This window comes from Rana temporaria, chromosome 2 (assembly GCF_905171775.1).
Source record: "Rana temporaria chromosome 2, aRanTem1.1, whole genome shotgun sequence".
NCBI lineage: Eukaryota > Metazoa > Chordata > Amphibia > Anura > Ranidae > Rana > Rana temporaria.
In genome coordinates this window covers 279,469,791-279,488,972 of record NC_053490.1, presented here as the reverse complement: position 1 = coordinate 279,488,972, position 19,182 = coordinate 279,469,791, and the positions used below count along the sequence as shown (strand labels likewise).

General features: G+C 41.4%; 1 protein-coding gene across 1 annotated transcript in view; it reads left to right on the top strand.

Moving 5' to 3' along the window:
- CSMD2 (CUB and Sushi multiple domains 2) overlaps positions 1 to 19,182 on the top strand; it is a 1,186,454-nt gene that overhangs the window by 1,051,971 nt on the left and 115,301 nt on the right. The window contains exons 32-35 of the mRNA XM_040337101.1: positions 8,208 to 8,321; positions 10,328 to 10,423; positions 13,569 to 13,772; positions 14,421 to 14,545. Of these exons, the coding sequence (XP_040193035.1) occupies positions 8,208 to 8,321; positions 10,328 to 10,423; positions 13,569 to 13,772; positions 14,421 to 14,545 (539 nt within the window). The remainder of the gene's footprint in view (positions 1 to 8,207; positions 8,322 to 10,327; positions 10,424 to 13,568; positions 13,773 to 14,420; positions 14,546 to 19,182) is intronic.

Below are 19,182 nucleotides of genomic sequence, written 5' to 3'. Positions count from 1 at the left end.
ACTTTCAGCAGTTAAGTTACACAGGCGTTAAATTTCTACCTAAGTGCCCGATCTTCAAAGCACTTACCTAGAAATTACACGCCGTGTAACTTAAGTGCCTCCGTCGCAAGGCGGTCCTCCTCTCCGGGGGGCGTTTACAATTTAAATGAGGCGCGCTCCCGCGCCGGCCGTACTGCGCATGCGTGTGACGTAATTTTCCCGACGTGCAGCGCGCGAACGTAATTTACGCCGGGCTTTGTGGACAATAAAGGGACAATAAAGTTGCGACGGGTGAAAAAAAAACTACGCGCCGGGAAAAAAAATGAAAAAATGACAGCGTCGCTCAGCATGCATTCCTGAGAGGGAGAACTCCATGCCAATTTTCAAATAAAAAACCGGCATGGGTTCCCCCCCCAGGGGCATACCAGGCCCTTAGGTCTGGTATGGGTTGTAAGGAGACCCCCCCTACGCCGAAAAATCGACGTAGGGGGTCCCCCTACAATCCATACCAGACCCGTATCCAAAGCACGCTACCCGGCCGGCCAGGAATGGGAGTGGGGACGAGCGAGCGCCCCCCCTCCTGAGCCGTGCCAGGCCGCATGCCCTCAACATGGGGGGGTTGGGTGCTCTGGGGCAGGGGGGCGCACTGCGGGCCCCCCCACCCCAGAGCACCCTGTCCCCATGTTGATGAGGACAGGACCTCTTCCCGACAACCCTGGCCGTTGGTTGTCGGGGTCTGCGGGCGGGGGCTTATCGGAATCTGGGAGTCCCCTCAAATAAGGGGGCCCCCAGATACCGGCCCCCCACCCTAAGTGAATGGATATGGGGTACATCGTACCCCTACCCATTCACCTGGAGGCAAAGTGATAGTTATTAAACACACAACACAAGGGTTTTTAAAATCATTTATTAGTCTGCTTCGGAGGCCCCCCCTGTCTTCTTTAGCTCTAATACCAGGGGGGGCTTCTTCTTCCACTCTCCGGGGGGGTCCTCTCCGCTCTCCGGGGGTCTTCTCTGCTCTCCGGGGGTCTTCTTCTAACTTCGCCGCTCTCCGCTGTTGACTCGGCGCACCCCAGTTCTTCTCCAGCTGTCCGGTGCCTTCTCCTTCAGCGCTGGCTGCCTGCTATCTTCGTGTGTTAGCTCAATTACTAGCAGGCAGCCAGCGCGGTCTTCTGTGACGTCATGTTCTTCTCTTCTCTTCTCCCTTCTTCCGATGTTGACTCAATGCCTCTTCTCACTGCAATGATGGAAGCGCGCCTTGCATCCCATTTATATAGGCATCACCGTCCCATCATACTCCGGTAGGTACCCACGTGGTGGGTGCCTACCCACGTGCACCCACCACGTGGGTACCTACCGGAGCATGATGGGACGGTGATGCCTATATAAATGGGATGCAAGGCGCGCTTCCATCATTGCAGTGAGAAGAGGCGTCGAGTCAACATCGGAAGAAGGGAGAAGAGAAGAGAAGAACATGACATCACAGAAGACCGCGCTGGCTGCCTGCTAGTAATTGAGCTAACACACGAAGATAGCAGGCAGCCAGCGCTGAAGGAGAAGGCACCGGACAGCTGGAGAAGAACCGGGGTGCGCCGAGTCAACAGCGGAGAGCAGCGAAGATAGAAGAAGACCCCCGGAGAGCGGAGAAGACCCCCGAAGAGCGGAGAAGACCCCCGGAGAGCGGAGAAGACCCCCCCGGAGAGTGGAAGAAGAAGCCCCCCCTGGTATTAGAGCTAAAGAAGACAGGGGGGCCTCCGGAGCAGACTAATAAATGATTTTAAAAACCCTTGTGTTGTGTGTTTAATAACTATCACTTTGCCTCCAGATGAATGGGTAGGGGTACGATGTACCCCATATCCATTCACTTAGGGTGGGGGGCCGGTATCTGGGGGCCCCCTTATTTGAGGGGACTCCCAGATTCCGATAAGCCCCCGCCCGCAGACCCCGACAACCAACGGCCAGGGTTGTCGGGAAGAGGTCCTGTCCTCATCAACATGGGGACAGGGTGCTCTGGGGTGGGGGGGCCCGCAGTGCGCCCCCCTGCCCCAGAGCACCCAACCCCCCCATGTTGAGGGCATGCGGCCTGGCACGGCTCAGGGGGGGGGGCGCTCGCTCGTCCCCACTCCCATTCCTGGCCGGCCGGGTAGCGTGCTTTGGATACGGGTCTGGTATGGATTGTAGGGGGACCCCCTACGTCGATTTTTCGGCGTAGGGGGGGGTCTCCTTACAACCCATACCAGACCTAAGGGCCTGGTATGCTCCTGGGGGGGAACCCATGCCGGTTTTGATTTTACAAATTGCCGTGGAGTTCTCCCTCAGGAATGTATACCAAATGCCGTCGCTTGAATGGGCTTTTACATGGTGTTACTAACTTTCCACATTGTAAAACCAGCCCTAGTTTTGCGCAAGCAAATCGGAACTTACGCAGAAATCACAATGCTTAAAAGCGTTGTGGATCTGCTTAAGTCCTCATTTGCATACGCAAAGCTGCATTTCAATGAGAAATGCCCCCAGCGGCGGATGCGGTACTGCATCCTAAGATCTGACAGTGTAAGTGTCTTACACATGTCAGATCTTCTGCCTAACTTTGGAAAAAGCCTTTTGAGGATCGTTTCCAAAGTTAGGCACAGAGATAGGCAGGCTGAACAGCATCTCTTTTGAGAATTTGGCCCTGAGTCACTAACGCAATTACTTTTTCGGAGAAGTAATTTGTAACTGTAACTAATTACTTTTTTAAAGTAAGATGAGCAACACTGGTCACAACCACTTTAAATCAATTCACATTCAAAAGTTGTTTTTAAAAATACATGTAATGCTTATGTTTTTTTTAAAAATACATACCTGCATTAATTGTAATTTTTAAATTTGCCTGGATTTTAGCTTGAAGCCCTTCCAGATACAAACATCATCCACACATATAAGAAGGTCCTGTCATATTCTAAAGTAATAATTCCAAAAATGCAATAAGTATGTTTCCTAACAGGACATCACAAACATGTTCAGATGTCCCCATAGACTTGACCCTGGTGCTCTATCTTCTCTCTCCCAGAAATAGCCTGTTCAAATGTGCTGATCTTGGCTCTGTTTCTGATACTATATTACATTATGTGCAGAGTTTTTTGTTTTGTTTTTCCCCTCAGAACTGTTTTGTGCATCCCCATGTTCAGGTTATGTAACTGTTCCCTGTTTGATATCTGAAGTGGTGAGAGAAATAAAAAAAAAGAAATCTTCAAAGTCCCTATTGATCAATAGACGCATCTCCCAGTGCCCGTTCAATACATACCATGTACTGTAGCCCCTCACTGCTCTAACCGCTTGCTAACACGTTCATTGCAAGAGAAAGAGAAGGCAAATGCATTTCAAAGAATGGTTTAAACTAGAGTACAATTTTCTCTGGCTAATTTTATTAGGCAAATTACTGCATCAAACCGTAATCATTTTTATGACCGTACATTTGTTTTCTATTTCTTGGTATTCTTAGCATTAAGTATCTCTTTATAATCATAAGCGGTGTATGATTTTTTTTTTTTTTTTCAGTGTTTGAGCAACTGAGTGATCATTTTGACATAGTGAGAATATTTGAAAGCAAGCAGAACTGTGCAATAGATAGCATAGGCTATTTATCCTTCTGGCCTGATGTGGTGTAAAATAAGCACATCGGAATTGCATAATATGTATGATGTGGATATAAAGTAGCGTAGCAATCAGTGGCCCAGGGGAGCACTGCACCATCTCCATGTTTACATTAACTTGATTGAGGAATGTTATTCTCCTGCAGGTTTGCCCAGACCCTGACTGTTTCATCTCCTTGTAAACTAGAGTGAAATCTAAGAAAAGGATTATTTATATGGACTATAAGCATCCATCAAATAGGGTGTTATGGAACTGTGCATTGCGATATTGATTGAAAGTGTGCAGCACTGTAAGGGAACCTCTATTGTTTCAATGCTTGCCTTCATTTATCAAAGCAAAATGGCCCAGGGGCATGTCAAATGTTACACCATTGCCAGGCCTTTCTGGTAGTACCAGTTGAAGCCTTTCTTTATGAGTTTTTTTTTTTTTAAGAAAATCTGGAATAAAAAAAAAAAAAATAGATAGGGCATTGTTGCTCTTCTCCTTCAGCTAATGCTACTTGCCTGCTTTTAGCGATTTCTGAGTCACTGACCTGGAACAAGGAAGCAAATTATGAATTTAGGCCTCATTTGCTGCATACTTTTTTGTTAGATAAAAATTCTAAATGTAAATGTTGATGTAAATATGCTCACTAATGTACGCTGATGCTTTCTATGTATGGTGTTAACATAGAGACTTGATGGCAAAAGTTTTTATTTCCATTTTGGATAAAATAAGGGAGAGTTATAACCCCTGTCAGTTTTTTTTTTTTTTTTTTTGCCATCTGTGCGCCATTGGGGAGATTTACTTTCTGTCCCAAAGCCAAAAAAAGAAGCAAGCGGAAATTCCTCCTTAAAGGGGTTGTAAAGGTAAAAAATTGTCCTAAATAGCTTCCTTTACCTTAGTGCAGTCCTCCTTCACTTACCTCATCCTTCCATTTTGCTTTTAAATGTCCTTATTTCTTCTGAGAAATCCTCACTTCTTGTTCTTCTGTCTGTAACTCCACACAGTAATGCAAGGCTTTCTCCCTGGTGTGGAGTGTCGTGCTCGCCCCCTCCCTTGGACTACAGGAGAGTCAGGACGCTCTCTATGTTGCAGATAGAGAAAGGAGCTGTGCGTTAGTGCGTTAGTGGGCGTCCTGACTCTCCTGTAATTTTGTGTTTGTTAGCCGACAATTCTTTGGTGTTTGTATGCAAGACAAGTTCACGGCCAACGCCAAAAGTCCTATGCTTTGTCCGCAGAAAATCTGATCATGTGTATGAGGCTTTACAGTGATTTTCCCTTTCCTCTCACTTCCTGTTGTCTCCCTCCATTTTTAAGTATGGGTCATTTGTAGGTTGCATGTTTGTAACCCGGGGACCGCCTGTATTCCTGTTCTGGAACAAACACAAATTCAGGATATTCCTTTAATTTTACTCTTGGTGATAACAGGTTAATGGATAAGTTCATTTTTTTTGTCAGAATTTTCATACTAATTAGAAGCATTTTCCAATGCCATTTCTGGCCCAGTCACCCCAATTTGCTTTTCTCTGACTCACCTAATCCACAGGAGGTTTATAATATCAAAATGATTTTCATATTCCATCACTTTCTGTAGGTTCTCTGAGCATTCACTTCCTGTAGGTCAACTCACAGAAGCCTTCACTTCCTTGTTGCATTACAGAGGAGGGTGTGTGTGATATGGTGTGTTCACCACTGTAGACCACATCTCCCTCATTACGATACTACCTTCCACACACTTTCTATATAATCTTTAGATCTTCCATCAACTATGTAGTACAAGGGTCTGTCTTGAATAGATTGGTATGGTGTTTTCTCCTAATCCATAGTTCAGGCAAATCTAAAGAAAATTTTACAGAGCTCGTACAATCAGATTGCATAGTGTATTATAATATTTATTATTATACAAGTACATAAAAGGGAGTGGATGGAGACGCTCAATTTTCAGGCCCCGTTCACATCGCCACGTACTGAAAACACACATTCCCGCATGCATTTGTTTTGGGTGTTTTGGAACGTTTTCACTCGCCACACTTGGGGTGCATGATGCACATTTGCAGTGTCTCTGAACCGCGTGGCAAAGCACACATTTTCTGTGCAGCTTGCAATGCATTTGGAAACAATCAGATGGAGCGTCATTGTTCTTGTGTAAAAAAATATGTTTCTTTTAATTTTTTTTTCTGAGCATTCTTTATGATTGGCATTCGTAACTTTAGATCATTCAAAACTTTGGATGCATTCGTATTTGTTCTGTTCCATTCATTTAGATGCAATATTAATTACTTTGGATAATTCCTAACTTCAGTAGCACTCGTATTAGTTATGTTCCATTTGTTTAGATGCTATGAGGAAAGATTAGAAGAACTGAATTTATTCACTCTTGAGAATATATAAGAGGTCCATACAGTGGACTTGGTGTTGAGTTATTCACTTTACGGTCAACATTGAGGACAAGGGGGCACTCTTTACGTCTAGAGGAAAAGAGATTTCACCTCCAAATACGGAAAGGTTTTTTCACAGTAAGAGCTGTGAAAATGTGGAACAGACTCCCTCCAGAGGTGGTTCTGGCCAGCTCAGTAGATTGCTGTAAGAAAGGCCTGGATACTTTCCTAAATGTACATAAAATAACTGAGTACTGAGATTTGTAGGTAAAGTTGATCCAGGGTAAATCCGATTGCCTCTCGGGGGATCAGGAAGGAATTTTTTCCCCTGCTGTAGCAAATTGGATCATGCTCTGCTGTTTTTTTTTTTGCCTTCCTCTGGATCAACTGTGGGTATGAAGTTGGGTGTATGGGATTGTACTGTGTTTTTTATTTTGTTTGTTTATTTTTTGTGGTTGAACTGGATGGACTTGTGTCTTTTTTCAACCTGACTAACTATGTAACTATGTAACTAAGTACCATTTGTTACTTCAGATCATTTGTAACTTCGGATGCATTCGTATTTGATACATTCCATTTGTTTAGATACGACATTCGTTCCTTACGTTCATTGGTGGTTGTATTAGTAATCAGCCCACCACACCATGTCTGGACTCTGGATGAAATGCAATCTGACACAGAAAAACACACAAGGAATAAAAGACAAGCTCATTGGCCAGAGATAACACACTAACACTGCCCATCCGAAAATCAAATGCATCTGAATATATCCAAAAGAAATACAAATGCATTTATCACTTATTTCTTTATAATCAGTGATAATGAATAGTCAGAAAGAACGAAAATATGAAAATATGAAAAACAAAATTATCCGAATGTAATCGATTAGTTAAACTTGTAGGTTGAATCGTTTTTCGTTCTTTTGGATTTTCGTTCTTTCGGAGTTTCGTTCTTTGTGACAATTCGTTTTCGTACGTATTCGTCAAAAGAGTCTTTTGTTTATTCGGATGCTCCCAAATGAACAAATATGTTGGATTTTGTCCAAAAACGAATTTGTAAAGAAACAAATTGCACATGTCTACCAATTTCACTTTCAGGCCCCACCCACATCTAGAGTTTTTTTAGTGACACAGATAGGGCAGCTTGTTGATTTTAACAGACTTTAAAGTAGCACATGGGACATTTTAGCGCAGTGCGAGTTGCACTTTTTTTACTGCATTTGTCATCTGTTTTCTCATGTGGCAAAATGTGTGTTAGCTTCTGTGTTTGGTGTGCCGTTAACAATTAATGACACTGAAAGTGCAACTAGGCCATTTTAGGTGTATAAATGTGGCCATACACTAAACAATCTTATTGTCCAATCTCTTTATAATCTCATTTAGATTTACCAAAACTATATAATAGAAGGACAAACCATCTATCTAATCAATTTGTTTCCAATCAAGCAGCCCCTTGAACTACATCAGGTGTGTCTGGTGGGCTGCATGCAGCCCCAGGGAGTTTAGCATGCAGCCTGAGCTCATCAGAAAGGATGCTGTCAGCGGTGGCCCGTCCATTAGAGGTGCCCAAGCACTGCCCCCTCTCTCCACTCCACCCCCTATATGACTAAAGGATAGATTCATGCGTAGCATAAACTGGCCCTGTGTTTGAAAAGTTTGGAGACCCCTGAGTTAATGCATGTTGGTTCACCTTTTCCTTCGATTTCCCTTCTAAAAAAATATTTTCTTTATTTTCTTTGTCTGAATTTCTCACTTCCTGTTCCTCCTCAGTAAGCTGTTCAGTAAGCTGTTCTGGCTGACTAACCATCGCTCGGATGATGGTGGCAAGTTTACTGAGGAGAAACAGGTAGTGAGAAATTCAGACAAAGAAAAAAAACATTTAGAAGGGAAATCGAAAGAAAAGTAAGTGAACCAACAATGCACTAGCTTAAAGGAACCCATTTAGAAAAATAAATAACGAACCTTTATAACCCCATTAACATTTTCATAACAAGGTTAGCAGTAGTAGTCTACACGTTTCTCTCATGATGTGTTTTCTTTAAAAGATCATTTACTAACTTATCACTACAGTACCGCCTTTATAAATGGCAAACTGCCAATGGTATGCTTAAATGAAATGTTGTTGTACCCTAACAATCCAAACAGTAATGTAGTGAGGGTGACCCAAAGAACGTTTGTAAAATGTAATTTTTTTTTTTCAAGTGGTGAACATAAGTGTTTTTGTCCTTTTTTCTAGTTGTGTTTGGGCAATTCACTTTCTTCCAGACAGCACTCAATGATGTGGTTGAAGTCCATGATGGACCAAATGAACAGACTCGTCTTCTCAGCTCTTTGTCTGGATCTCATACAGGTACTGTATATGGCACAAATGACTGTGTATTGTGCTGATTACAAATTGTAGTGTTTTTTAACTCTATTAAAGTAAGTACCTATTTTTCAAAAACCTAATGTTTACAAAAGTACACCTTGTGTGGGCCATTTATTTTCAAAAACCTATCCATACGAGTACATTTATTATCAGTACCCTCTAATTGTCTATAAGTGTTTTTCAGACTGGCCATAATGTTTTAAATAACCATATGTACAACCATTTGTTTTTGTTGATTTTGTTGCTAAAACACTAAATTGATATTATTTATTTACCATAAGAAGCACCTACCAAGCCCATCTAAAGTACAAATGCCAATGGCTGAGAACTTTTGATCTAGATCACACATACTGTACCAAGCAAGGTACAAGCTCATAAAGCTTGCCAAAGTAAAATCCAGTCTGGAGAGGAGCAATATATTATAAGACATACTGTAAGTAATAGACAGCCACTCTTTCTACAGAAGTTGGTTTTCAATGTAGTAAGTCACATTCACATAGAAATTGCCAGACAATAGAGTAACGTGGTTTAGCAAATCTTTAATCGATTTAGTGCTCAAGAGAGGCTTAAGAAGCAAAGGAAGAAGTTATTATATGACCACAAACATTGACAGGTTCAATTCATGACCATGTCTACTATGCCACTTTCTGCTGGGGGGGTCTTTTTTGTCTGGATAAGTCAATTGGACCTTTTGACCGCTGATGCTCCTTTTTAGCTTATTTATAAAACGCAAAATTCTAGAACTCATTGAGGTGTCATTCTCTTTTGCATTTTTTTTATTAAGGTATGCTAATGCACTTCCATATGCTATCACATATTTTCATTGAGATAAAAACTGTGCACAAATTGTTCACATGACACAAAACACTGGTGTATGGGCAGCAATCAAATGTTTGTAAGTTAGCAGAACCAAAATGTTGACCTGATCTATGACCGTTTTAGTTTTATGCATGTGTGACCAAGTCTGACAGATCTAGGCATCCGGCAATCAGACCAAATGCCTGCATTGCCTGAGGGAAGATAGAATGAATGTGCAAGGGGTGCATATAAAGCGATCATTAAAATGAACATTTCTTCCTCTCCATTACATACAAAATTGAATATCCTTCCGCAAAAGTCGTTTTAGTTGATCAATGACACAAGTTACTATTATTGACCCATTATGGTCACTAAGCAGACCATAATAGGGTTGTTTCCTATTAGATATCCACTTAAGCAAACAGCTAGGAACCTTTTCCCTGGTCTAAAAATCTGAAAAGTTGTAATGGTCAAGGAAGAACAAGATATAAAATAGTTTATATAATAAAGCATATGTAAATATAGGGGCATATTTATATAGAAGTGAATATGACATTCACTAAATATTCACTACATGTGAATCTTACTGGCTTGTTAGGCTATCCTTATGTGATACTATGCCATACGATTTATGCCGCGTACACATGATCGGGCTTTTACCCAGCCAAATCACATCGGAATTCCGACGGATTTCCATTGGAGAAAAATAGAACATGTTCTATATCTAAACTCTGTCGGAATTCATCGGAATTTCAGATGAATAAACTCCAATTGGGCTACACACGATCGGAATAATAGTCAGACGGACTTTTTCCATCGGAAATTCCGACCGTGTATACGCGGCATTAGAATAAGGTGTAATTGAACTTTTATACTGTAAATAAATTGATTTATTTTTCTACTGCATTCTCTATTTCAATATCTAAAATGAAACTGAATTATCATTATATTTCACATCAGCAGCTACAGAGAAGTCAGTTTAGTTATCTGTTTAGTGTTCTGAGCACATCTGCTTCTCCAGCCAGAATATTGCCTTCCCATGGCCAGAGTGTCAAGTGTTCTGTGCTGCCTGCAGTCTATCACACGCACTGTGATCAGATCAGCATCCTCACATCACAAATGCCAGCAGCAGGTTTATCTACAGGAGGCAGGTCTCCCCGCTCCGTAACACGTGCGTTCTGCCGTTACAGGTGAATCTCTACCTCTTGCAACTTCCAATCAGATTTTAATTAAGTTCAGCGCCAAGGGACAGGCGACAGCCAAAGGATTTCATTTTGTGTACCAAGGTAGGTAACTAAATGGTGTGTCATGTCCTGTGGCTATCCAAGCAGTGCATGAAACCATCAGGGACTCTCATACAGATATTAAAAACTGTCACATGGTTTGATTGGGACAGTGGAATGGGATGTAGTGAGAGAAGGATTTGGCAAAGGCGCAGCTACAGAGAACAGGCAGCTGTGACTCTGCAAATATACCTTGCAGCAATCCATGTCATGTTTGTCTCTGTGATCTACTTTTGGGCTCTATACCAAAGCTTGATGAGATGCACAATCAATTATTTTTATACAGACTTGTCTATAGTTGTCAAGCGTCTTGGTACGGATACAGCTTGAAGTTTATTGTTTAGCCATAAATTATCATTTTCCAGTGGGTCACATTCTATGTCATCTAATTTGTTTGTACAATGTAGCTGGTTGTATTTATTATTGTGCTGCTGAAAATAACTTGATTGATAGTATAGCTTTCATATTTAATCCATTATGCAAAAGCTAGTTTGTGAACACTGTTTTTTATGGGAATGATGGCTTTTTGTCTTGATCAGGGGAACCAAAGAGCAAGAGGGTGCTTCAGAGCTTTGGGGAGCTTTGCCATAGATTTCTATTACATCAGGCAGTTTTGGTGCACTTCCTGAAAATGCACCAAAACCACTCGATGCAATAGAAGTCTATAGCAAAGCACAGGTAACCTGCACGAAACCCGCTGGTTTACTGCACCATACTGGATCAGTATGGAAGTGCCCTAAGTGAACAGTCTCTACTACATTAGTAAGTCTACCCAAACAAACATAATTCTATTTGAGAGACTTGGAACTAATGATGTTGCAAAAAATATTTCATCCTGTTCTGGTGATGCCATAAAGCAGGTCAGCAGGTGGCTTGGAGTAAAGGCAAGGTGACCCCGATGGAGCATCACTAGGAAGAATGTTGTTCACTTAGCATCCTGGATCCTCATTTATATCTTCAAATGGGTATTTTATATATATATATATATATATATATATATATATATATATCAACAGCTTCTATATAAAATAAATAAATAAAATCAGTGAGTAATAATGGTGGAGATTTACTAAAACTGGTGCAAACAGAATGTGGTGCAGCTTTGCATAGTACCCAAACAGCTTCTAGGTTGTATTACTTAGTCACATTGTTGGTAAGTTTAAACAAAGACACCAGTCCATCCAGTTTAACCTGTGTAGGTGTGCGTTTTCTCATAATAATTTCCGGTATCCCTGTATACTGTGTTCGCTAGGATACCCATCTTAAACCTATCAATACGTCCCGCTGACACCACGATTGTGAAAGTGAATTCCACACCCTTTCTGCCCTAACAGTGTAAACTCCCTATGGAGTTTATGGTTAAACTGCTTCTACTCTAATTTCATTCAGTGGCCACGTATCTTCTAATGCCGCGTACACACGGTCGGAATTTCCGATGGAAAAAGTCTGATGGGAGCTTTCCATCGGATATTCCGACCGTGTGTATGCCCCATCTGACTTTTTCCATCTGAATTTCCGACGGACTTTAGATAGAGAGCAGGTTCTCTATTTTTCCGTTGGAAATTCTGACAGAGTTTTGCCCGGTCAGAAGTCCGACTGTGTGTATGCGGCATTATACTCCCTGAGACTGAATAGTTTATTTCATATGCCAGAATCGCCAATGAGGTATTTGTTTATCGCTATCATAGCACCTCTCAAGCGTCTCTTCTCCAGAGAGAGTACGTTTAATGAAGTGGGTATGCTGAACAATTAGTGGCTTCTCAGGAGATCCAGGGTGCCGGCAATGCACAAGGCAATTTGTAGAGGCTAAAAAATGGACAGCCGCACTCCAAAAAACCTTTAGATTGTCTTTATTGTAAAACAGGTTGAAAATGCACTACAAAATACAGCAAAAAAAATGGGAATAGCAGCCTACGCGTTTCACACTATAGATCAGTGCTTAGTCATGACTAAGCACTGATCTATAGTGTGAAATGCGTAGGCTGCTATCCCCATTTTTTTGCTGTATTTTGTAGTGCATTTTCCACCTGTTTTACAATAAAGACAACCTAACGTTTTTTTGGAGTGCGGCTGTTCATTGTTTAGCCTCTACAAACTCCCTTTATTACTTTGTTGCCCTTCTCTGGACTCTCTCCAGTTCCAGCACCTCCCTCCTGAGGATTGGTGACCAGAATTGGATGGCATATTCCAGATGTGGGCAAACCAGAGTTTTATAAAGTGGCGGGAATATTGTTTTATCTCTGGAGTAAATTCCCTTTTTTAAAGGTAATATTCTGCTAACTTTGCTTGCTGCATGCTGGTATTGCATGCCATTGCTAAGTCTGTGATCTACTAGGACCCCAGATCTTTTCCATCCTGTATTCCCCCAGAGTTTCTCCCCTTAGCAAGTAACTTGCATTCACATTTTTAACCCCCAAAGCTTTATTGTCAAAGTGATTGTAAAGTCTATTTTTTTCTTTCTGAAAATAACAAACATATTATATTTACTTGCTTTGTGTAGTGGATTTACACAGGGCAGCCCTCTTCTCGGGTCTCTCTTCAGCTCTCCTGGCCCCTCCCTCCTATCGTGTGTCCCCACGGCAAGCAGCATTCTATGGGGGAACCCGAGCCGAGCCACATTCAGACGCAGAACCCCTGTTTGGCCCCTCCCCCTCTTGCTCCTGATTGGCAAACTGACTTTGATGGGCGCTGCTGCTGTGTTTCAGCCACTCAGGATGAGAGTCCCGGATGGCTGAGGCAATTGTGTACATCACTAGAGAGAGATGGGGCTCAGGTAAGTATTAAGGTTGCTGGGGCAGCTGCTGCACACATAAGGCTTTTTTTTATCTTAAACCCTTATATATAAACCTTATTTTATAAAAAACCTTCTGACTTTACAACCACTTTAATTGGGCAAGCTGTAGTTAGAAGCTGATTGGTCACAACTGTAAACACATTGTGTGTGCACCAGTTTTAGTAAATCTCCCCTAATGTGTTTTTCTAAATGTTTCCTAATTAAATCTGAATCTAAATGGGGTTATTGTTATACTGTCACTGGTTTCATCAAGTCAGACTGAATAATTCAGTATTTTCTTTTTATTATTATGCATTAATGTTTCTCTCTTTTTTTTTCTTTCCTGTCTCTTATTCTAATTGCTCTGCCCTCAAGCTGTGCCTCGTACCAGTGCCACTCAATGTAGTTCAGTACCAGAACCCAAGTATGGCCGCCGCATTGGAAATGATTTCTCGGTTGGAGCCGTTGTGAGGTTTGAGTGTATTCCTGGCTATGCATTGCAAGACTCCAAAAACATTGAATGTCAGGCCGTGATTGGAGCTCTGGCACAATGGAACACCTCAGTGCCCTCGTGTGTTGGTAGGTAGCCAAGATCTCATTTATTTTGTGTGTATAGGACTTTGAATAATAACAATTTGAACAATACCTCATATTTGCATTAGATTTTTTGGACGCTCTATTTAAACTGATGTTATAAAGTACTCATGCTTTGGTCAGTCACATATTATTGCGTTACCTTTTTTTTACAGGATATTACAGTTTTTCATTTTCTTTCATATCTGTGTTTCCAATTTGTTATCTGCCATTCGAGTCCCCTGTAGGTTTTTTATAAAAGAACAAACTATTACTTATTTTATTAAACATCTGACCAGAATCATCAACTACTGTAAGAGAAACAAGGGGCCCATTTAACAAGATTCCTGGGTTTCAGTTACAACTTTGATCATAATTGATTTTTTCAGAATGGGGTAAACATGCTGTGCTGCTCTCAGACAACTTGTTTATATCCTTGTTAATTATTATTGGGCTATACTATTTGGAAGAAACCAAAGAAGAGAACAAGGCTTGAGATAGCTCATAAAATACTTTATTTAGTATCAGTGCAAAGTGCTATAATGAGCAATAATCCATAGCAGATAGCACTAGGCACACAATATTGCATTTACTCTGAGTATTACAACTTTTCTTTATCATTGACATAATTTTTGTAATATTTTCGTTAATTAGTACCATGTGGTGGAAATCTGACAGAACGTAAAGGAACCATCCTATCTCCAGGATTCCCTGAGCCATATCTGAACAGTTTGAATTGTGTGTGGAAGATCATTGTGCCAGAGGGAGCAGGAATTCAGGTAAATGTGCAACAGACCTGGGCATAATCTCAACTACAGGAACAAACATTTTTATTTAGATATATTTCTCATTAGCTACTAAAGATAAATCAACTTTATGTGCCCAAAATATCTCTGTAGAGCCAGATATTACCTTATAAAATAATCAGTGGTATAATCAATAGGTTGCACAGTCTGTTCAGAGAAAAAAGCTATGGAAAGGACCAAACATGTATCCACCCTCTACATACTGCCTACAGAAAACTGTGAAAAGTTGGATAATACAAGAATATTCACCCTGTACAAGTAGGGTGGGCAGCAGTTACTAGTCTTTATTACAGGAAGCTCCTGCACACAGACAAGGTGCAGGAATTTTCCATGCTTGGATTACTGCACTAATCCGAAAAAAATACACAAAGCAGACTGAGATTCAAGCAACAATACACATAGTTTTTGTAAGATAATATTTTTGTAACCTGGTTTTCAGCTTTAACCAAGATAAATTAATTGTTTTCCCTATGCCCTCACTTTGTAGTGTGTGGGTAGAACTCAACTGTTATCTTGATTAAAGTGAAAAATGCCACCACCACACTTGAATCTTCTTACACCCAAAAATGTGCTGAAGAAAATGGATGCGCTTACCAGAACAATATGACTACTTTAGTGAAAAAGATAGTCAAATGAGCTTTAGCAGGATTGTGCCTGCACACATGCTGACAGGATATTAGTTGTACAACCTCGTTCCCAGCGTTCCAGACAGGATATATGAAAAAACAGGAGGGAAAACCAATTGCGTGATACTGTTTTATTTAAAATTAAAAAAATACACGGAAAAGCCAAATGGCCTCTTACTTTAAAAGTGCCTCCCGGCACTGGGGCTGAAGACACATCACCGCTCTTTTGCGGTTGGTATTGGGTTGTCTGGATCCGTTGCCACCTCCGTAGCAAACGTACAGTTTCCCGGCTGCTAGCTCCACAGGTCGGAGAGCACGTCACGTGACCAGGTACCGCCGCCGACGTACGTTTCGTTGGTTAATGTCTTCAGGGGGCGGGAGGCACGCTATTGGTTTTCCCTCCTGTTTTTTTTTCATATATCCTGTCTGGAATGCCGGGAACGAGGTTGTACAACTAATATCCTGTCAGCATGTGTGCAGGCACAATCCTGCTAAAGCTCATTTTTCACTGGTAAGCGCATCCATTTTCTTCAGCACATTTTTGGGTGTAAGAAGATTCAAGTGTGGTGGTGGCATTTTTCACTTTAATCAAGATAACAGCAGCTAAGAAGAGTGGATTAATTATTTACTGCACTCAAATATTGGGACTGTTTGTCATAGAGACACTTTATGTCATAGAGACACTGTATGAACTACTGCTATGAAATAGCATTACAAGCACTTTGTATTATTGTTTTAGTAATTATTTAAGGATTTTTATTATTTCATATTTTCACGATTATAAGGGATACTTTTAACTTGTGTCACTTGTAGTATAGCGCCCTCTATATAGACCTTCATCCATTGCAATCACACATTGCCATTGAGGAGCAGCTTATATATTATTTATATTTGTATAATTGTTTTGGCGCTGATTAAACTTTATTCACAATACTTAAAAATATGCCTCAAAACTAGGGGGTCGTCTTATACGCCGGTACCTGTATGCAGAGTTTCAGTCAGACTGCAGGCGTCCATTGTTCAAAAGCCGCGCCTCCTCCTCGTGCTGTTCCATGATAGGTGGAACACTGAGTTTCCCAGCAGACCCTCTGTTCAGTGTTCCGCCAATCAAGGATGTCCTCTCGTCCGAGTCTGACTGAGACTCTGCATGTCAGGGATAAGGTATGGGATTGTCGAGGTGAGGCGTGTAATGGCACAGTGAGGCATGTAATGGCACAGTGAGGTATGCAATGGCACAGTGAGGCATGCAATGGCACAGTGAGGCATGCAATGGCACAGTGAGATTTGAAAAAAGCTGAATAAAGCCTGTTCCTGTCAGCTGTTGTTCCTGTCAGGAAGGGGGTCGTCTTATATGGCGAGTATATCCCAAAACCAACATTTAAGCTGTAAAATTAGGAGGTCATCTTATACGCCCAGTCGCCTTATACGCCGGCAAATACGGTATGTTTTTTTCACCATATTGCACCTTATTCCAGGACAAAGTGCAACTTTCCTTGCAAAAGCTGGCCATAGATACAATGAAATGTGTCCGGTCCCTGCTGAACCAGACAAATTTTGATCCATTGTTCCTGCTAAAGACAAGTCTTATGATCGGCTTGTCTCAAATGGGAATGTTGGAAAATTTTCACTCAATAAGCCAATTGGCTGCAGTGCGAATAAGTGTATTAAGACAGCGTAGAAGTCCCCACTATCAGAATACAATAGCACAGTGGGGAGGATTCCTCCGTCCACCTCGATTGTGTGGATGGTGGAATCAAATTTTTTGATCAGCCAGCTGTGGTTTTGTATTCTGACAGCAAGATGCCCCTGCTGCCAGAATACACTGGTCAGAGCTTCAGTCAATTGACTGTTCCTGTTGAACCAGCTACATTTTGATTAATCTATGGCCAACTTTAGTGGTTAACACTTTTGCCTTGCAGCACCAGATCAGGACACTATCTGTGCTTACATGGGATTCTGCTGAGTACTCTGGTTAGCTTCAATGCTCTATAGATATGTTAGTAGGTTAGCTGGATCCTCTGTAAACTGGCTTTAAGCCTAGTACTACTATTTTTTTTTAAATAAAAAACTAACAGCTCATGTCGGAGCCACTGTATTAACAATCTAATGTTAGTACAGCGATCTCCCCTGCTGTTCTATTGTATTTTGACAGGGGGATGGCCCCCCCACCAGAACAGTTCGGTCAGCGCTCTCAGCTATTGGCAAGAACATGTCTTAATATTGGAATGAAATGCACAACTTGATAAAATGCATCCTTGGTATCATAGGTCAGTGTAGTCACCTGGGCATCATTGTACTGGAGTTTTACTTTGAATTATTCACCAACATATTATTAAATGTGATATAGTACAACCAAAGAAAGTAAATGTGTTTGTAAAACTTTTGCAAGTTTGCTATGCCATTATACATGAGTTTAATTTGTGGCCGCTCACATTAATTAGCATCAGGTGTGACAAGGTGCAAATTACTATTTTTCGGGAACCAATGCGGCAAGCTTTTACATGACAGGAAGCAAATTGCAGTACATATATTTTGCTCACAGTCTGCCTTACAACCACCAATGTTTAGCATGCAAGCGAAATACCATGGAAAGACTGATAGATACACCTATAATGACATAGGCCCATAATCACAGGAAATGTGGCCTCTATTAATGAGTAAGCCCTTGCAGCTTGTTCAGTAAAGTAGAAGCTATCATTCAGTGTCTTCTATACTTAAAGCTGAACTGCAGGCTGATATAAAAACACAATTTAATTCAGTTATGTAGTCATTAAGAAATAATTAGTTTTTTTTTTATTAAACTAGAAAAAGTTTCATAAAAAATTCTACCTGTACAGATATACACAGACTTGGAGAGGGAGGTATAGTCAGTGGGCTCTGTTTCTTTGATTAAATAATTAGTCAAAGACAAAGTCTGTGGAGTCGCTTACAGTGGGAACAGTAGGGCGATCTTAGAAATCTGCTCCCTGTGTGTTGGCAGGGTTAGGTGACTAAGAAAACACCAATTCCAAAAATATTTTTTGTTCTTGAAATCCCACCATCAGATATGTTAATTTCATCACCATAGTTTTAGGGAGGAGGGGTGATAAACTGTACAGATGGAGTATATTTTCAACTATGGGAGTGAACTTGAATATTCTGTATATGTGGGACATATAACTGAGGGCCAGAGAGTATCTTAGATCGGAGTTCCTTTTTAAGGGAACTACAAAAACTTGGCAGCTGCATACTATAGTATTTAAAGTGGTTCTTCAGTTTTAACCAAAAAAGTTAGTCAAATACTGTAGCTGCTGACTTAAAAAAGAAAAGGACACCTCACCTGTTCAAGGATCCAGCACCGTCCTCACTTGGGCCTGTTCTTTGCCAGTCTTTGAGTCCCTGGCCCTGGAATGTTTACTAAGGGAAGCAAGCTGTGACGCTTTGCTGCTTTACACCCTGATTCCCACTGCACATGCATGAATAGCGCTGTGCTTTGCGGATGGACTTGTAGCCTTATGTGATTCATCCCAGAAGGTTGCAGGTAGGAAGAAGTAGGAGGAAAACTTCCTCTTGGATTGCCTAGGTGATCAGAGCTAAAGTTAGAGCTGGTACCTAAAAATAAAAAAAACTCCAACAGTGGGAGAGGAGGGAAGTGTTAACCACCTCAGCCCCAGAAGAATTGGCTGCTCAATGACCAGGCCATTTTTTGCGATACGGCACTGCATCGATTTAATGGACAATTGCGCAGTCGTGCGATGCTGTACCCAAACAAAATTTATGTATTTTTTCCCCCACAGATAGAGCAGTCTTTTGGTGGTGTGTAGATGTGAAAGTGTCTGCGCTGTAAAAAAACTGAACTACAAGGGGGACATAAAAGTAAAAAAGGGGGGGGGGGTTGGGTGACAAAAAATCCGTGGACAGTGGGCCGTGAGATAATAGGTATATTGACACGGTGGGGGTAACCCACAATAAAACGTGAAATAAGTGTGGTCTAGCCTAAACAGT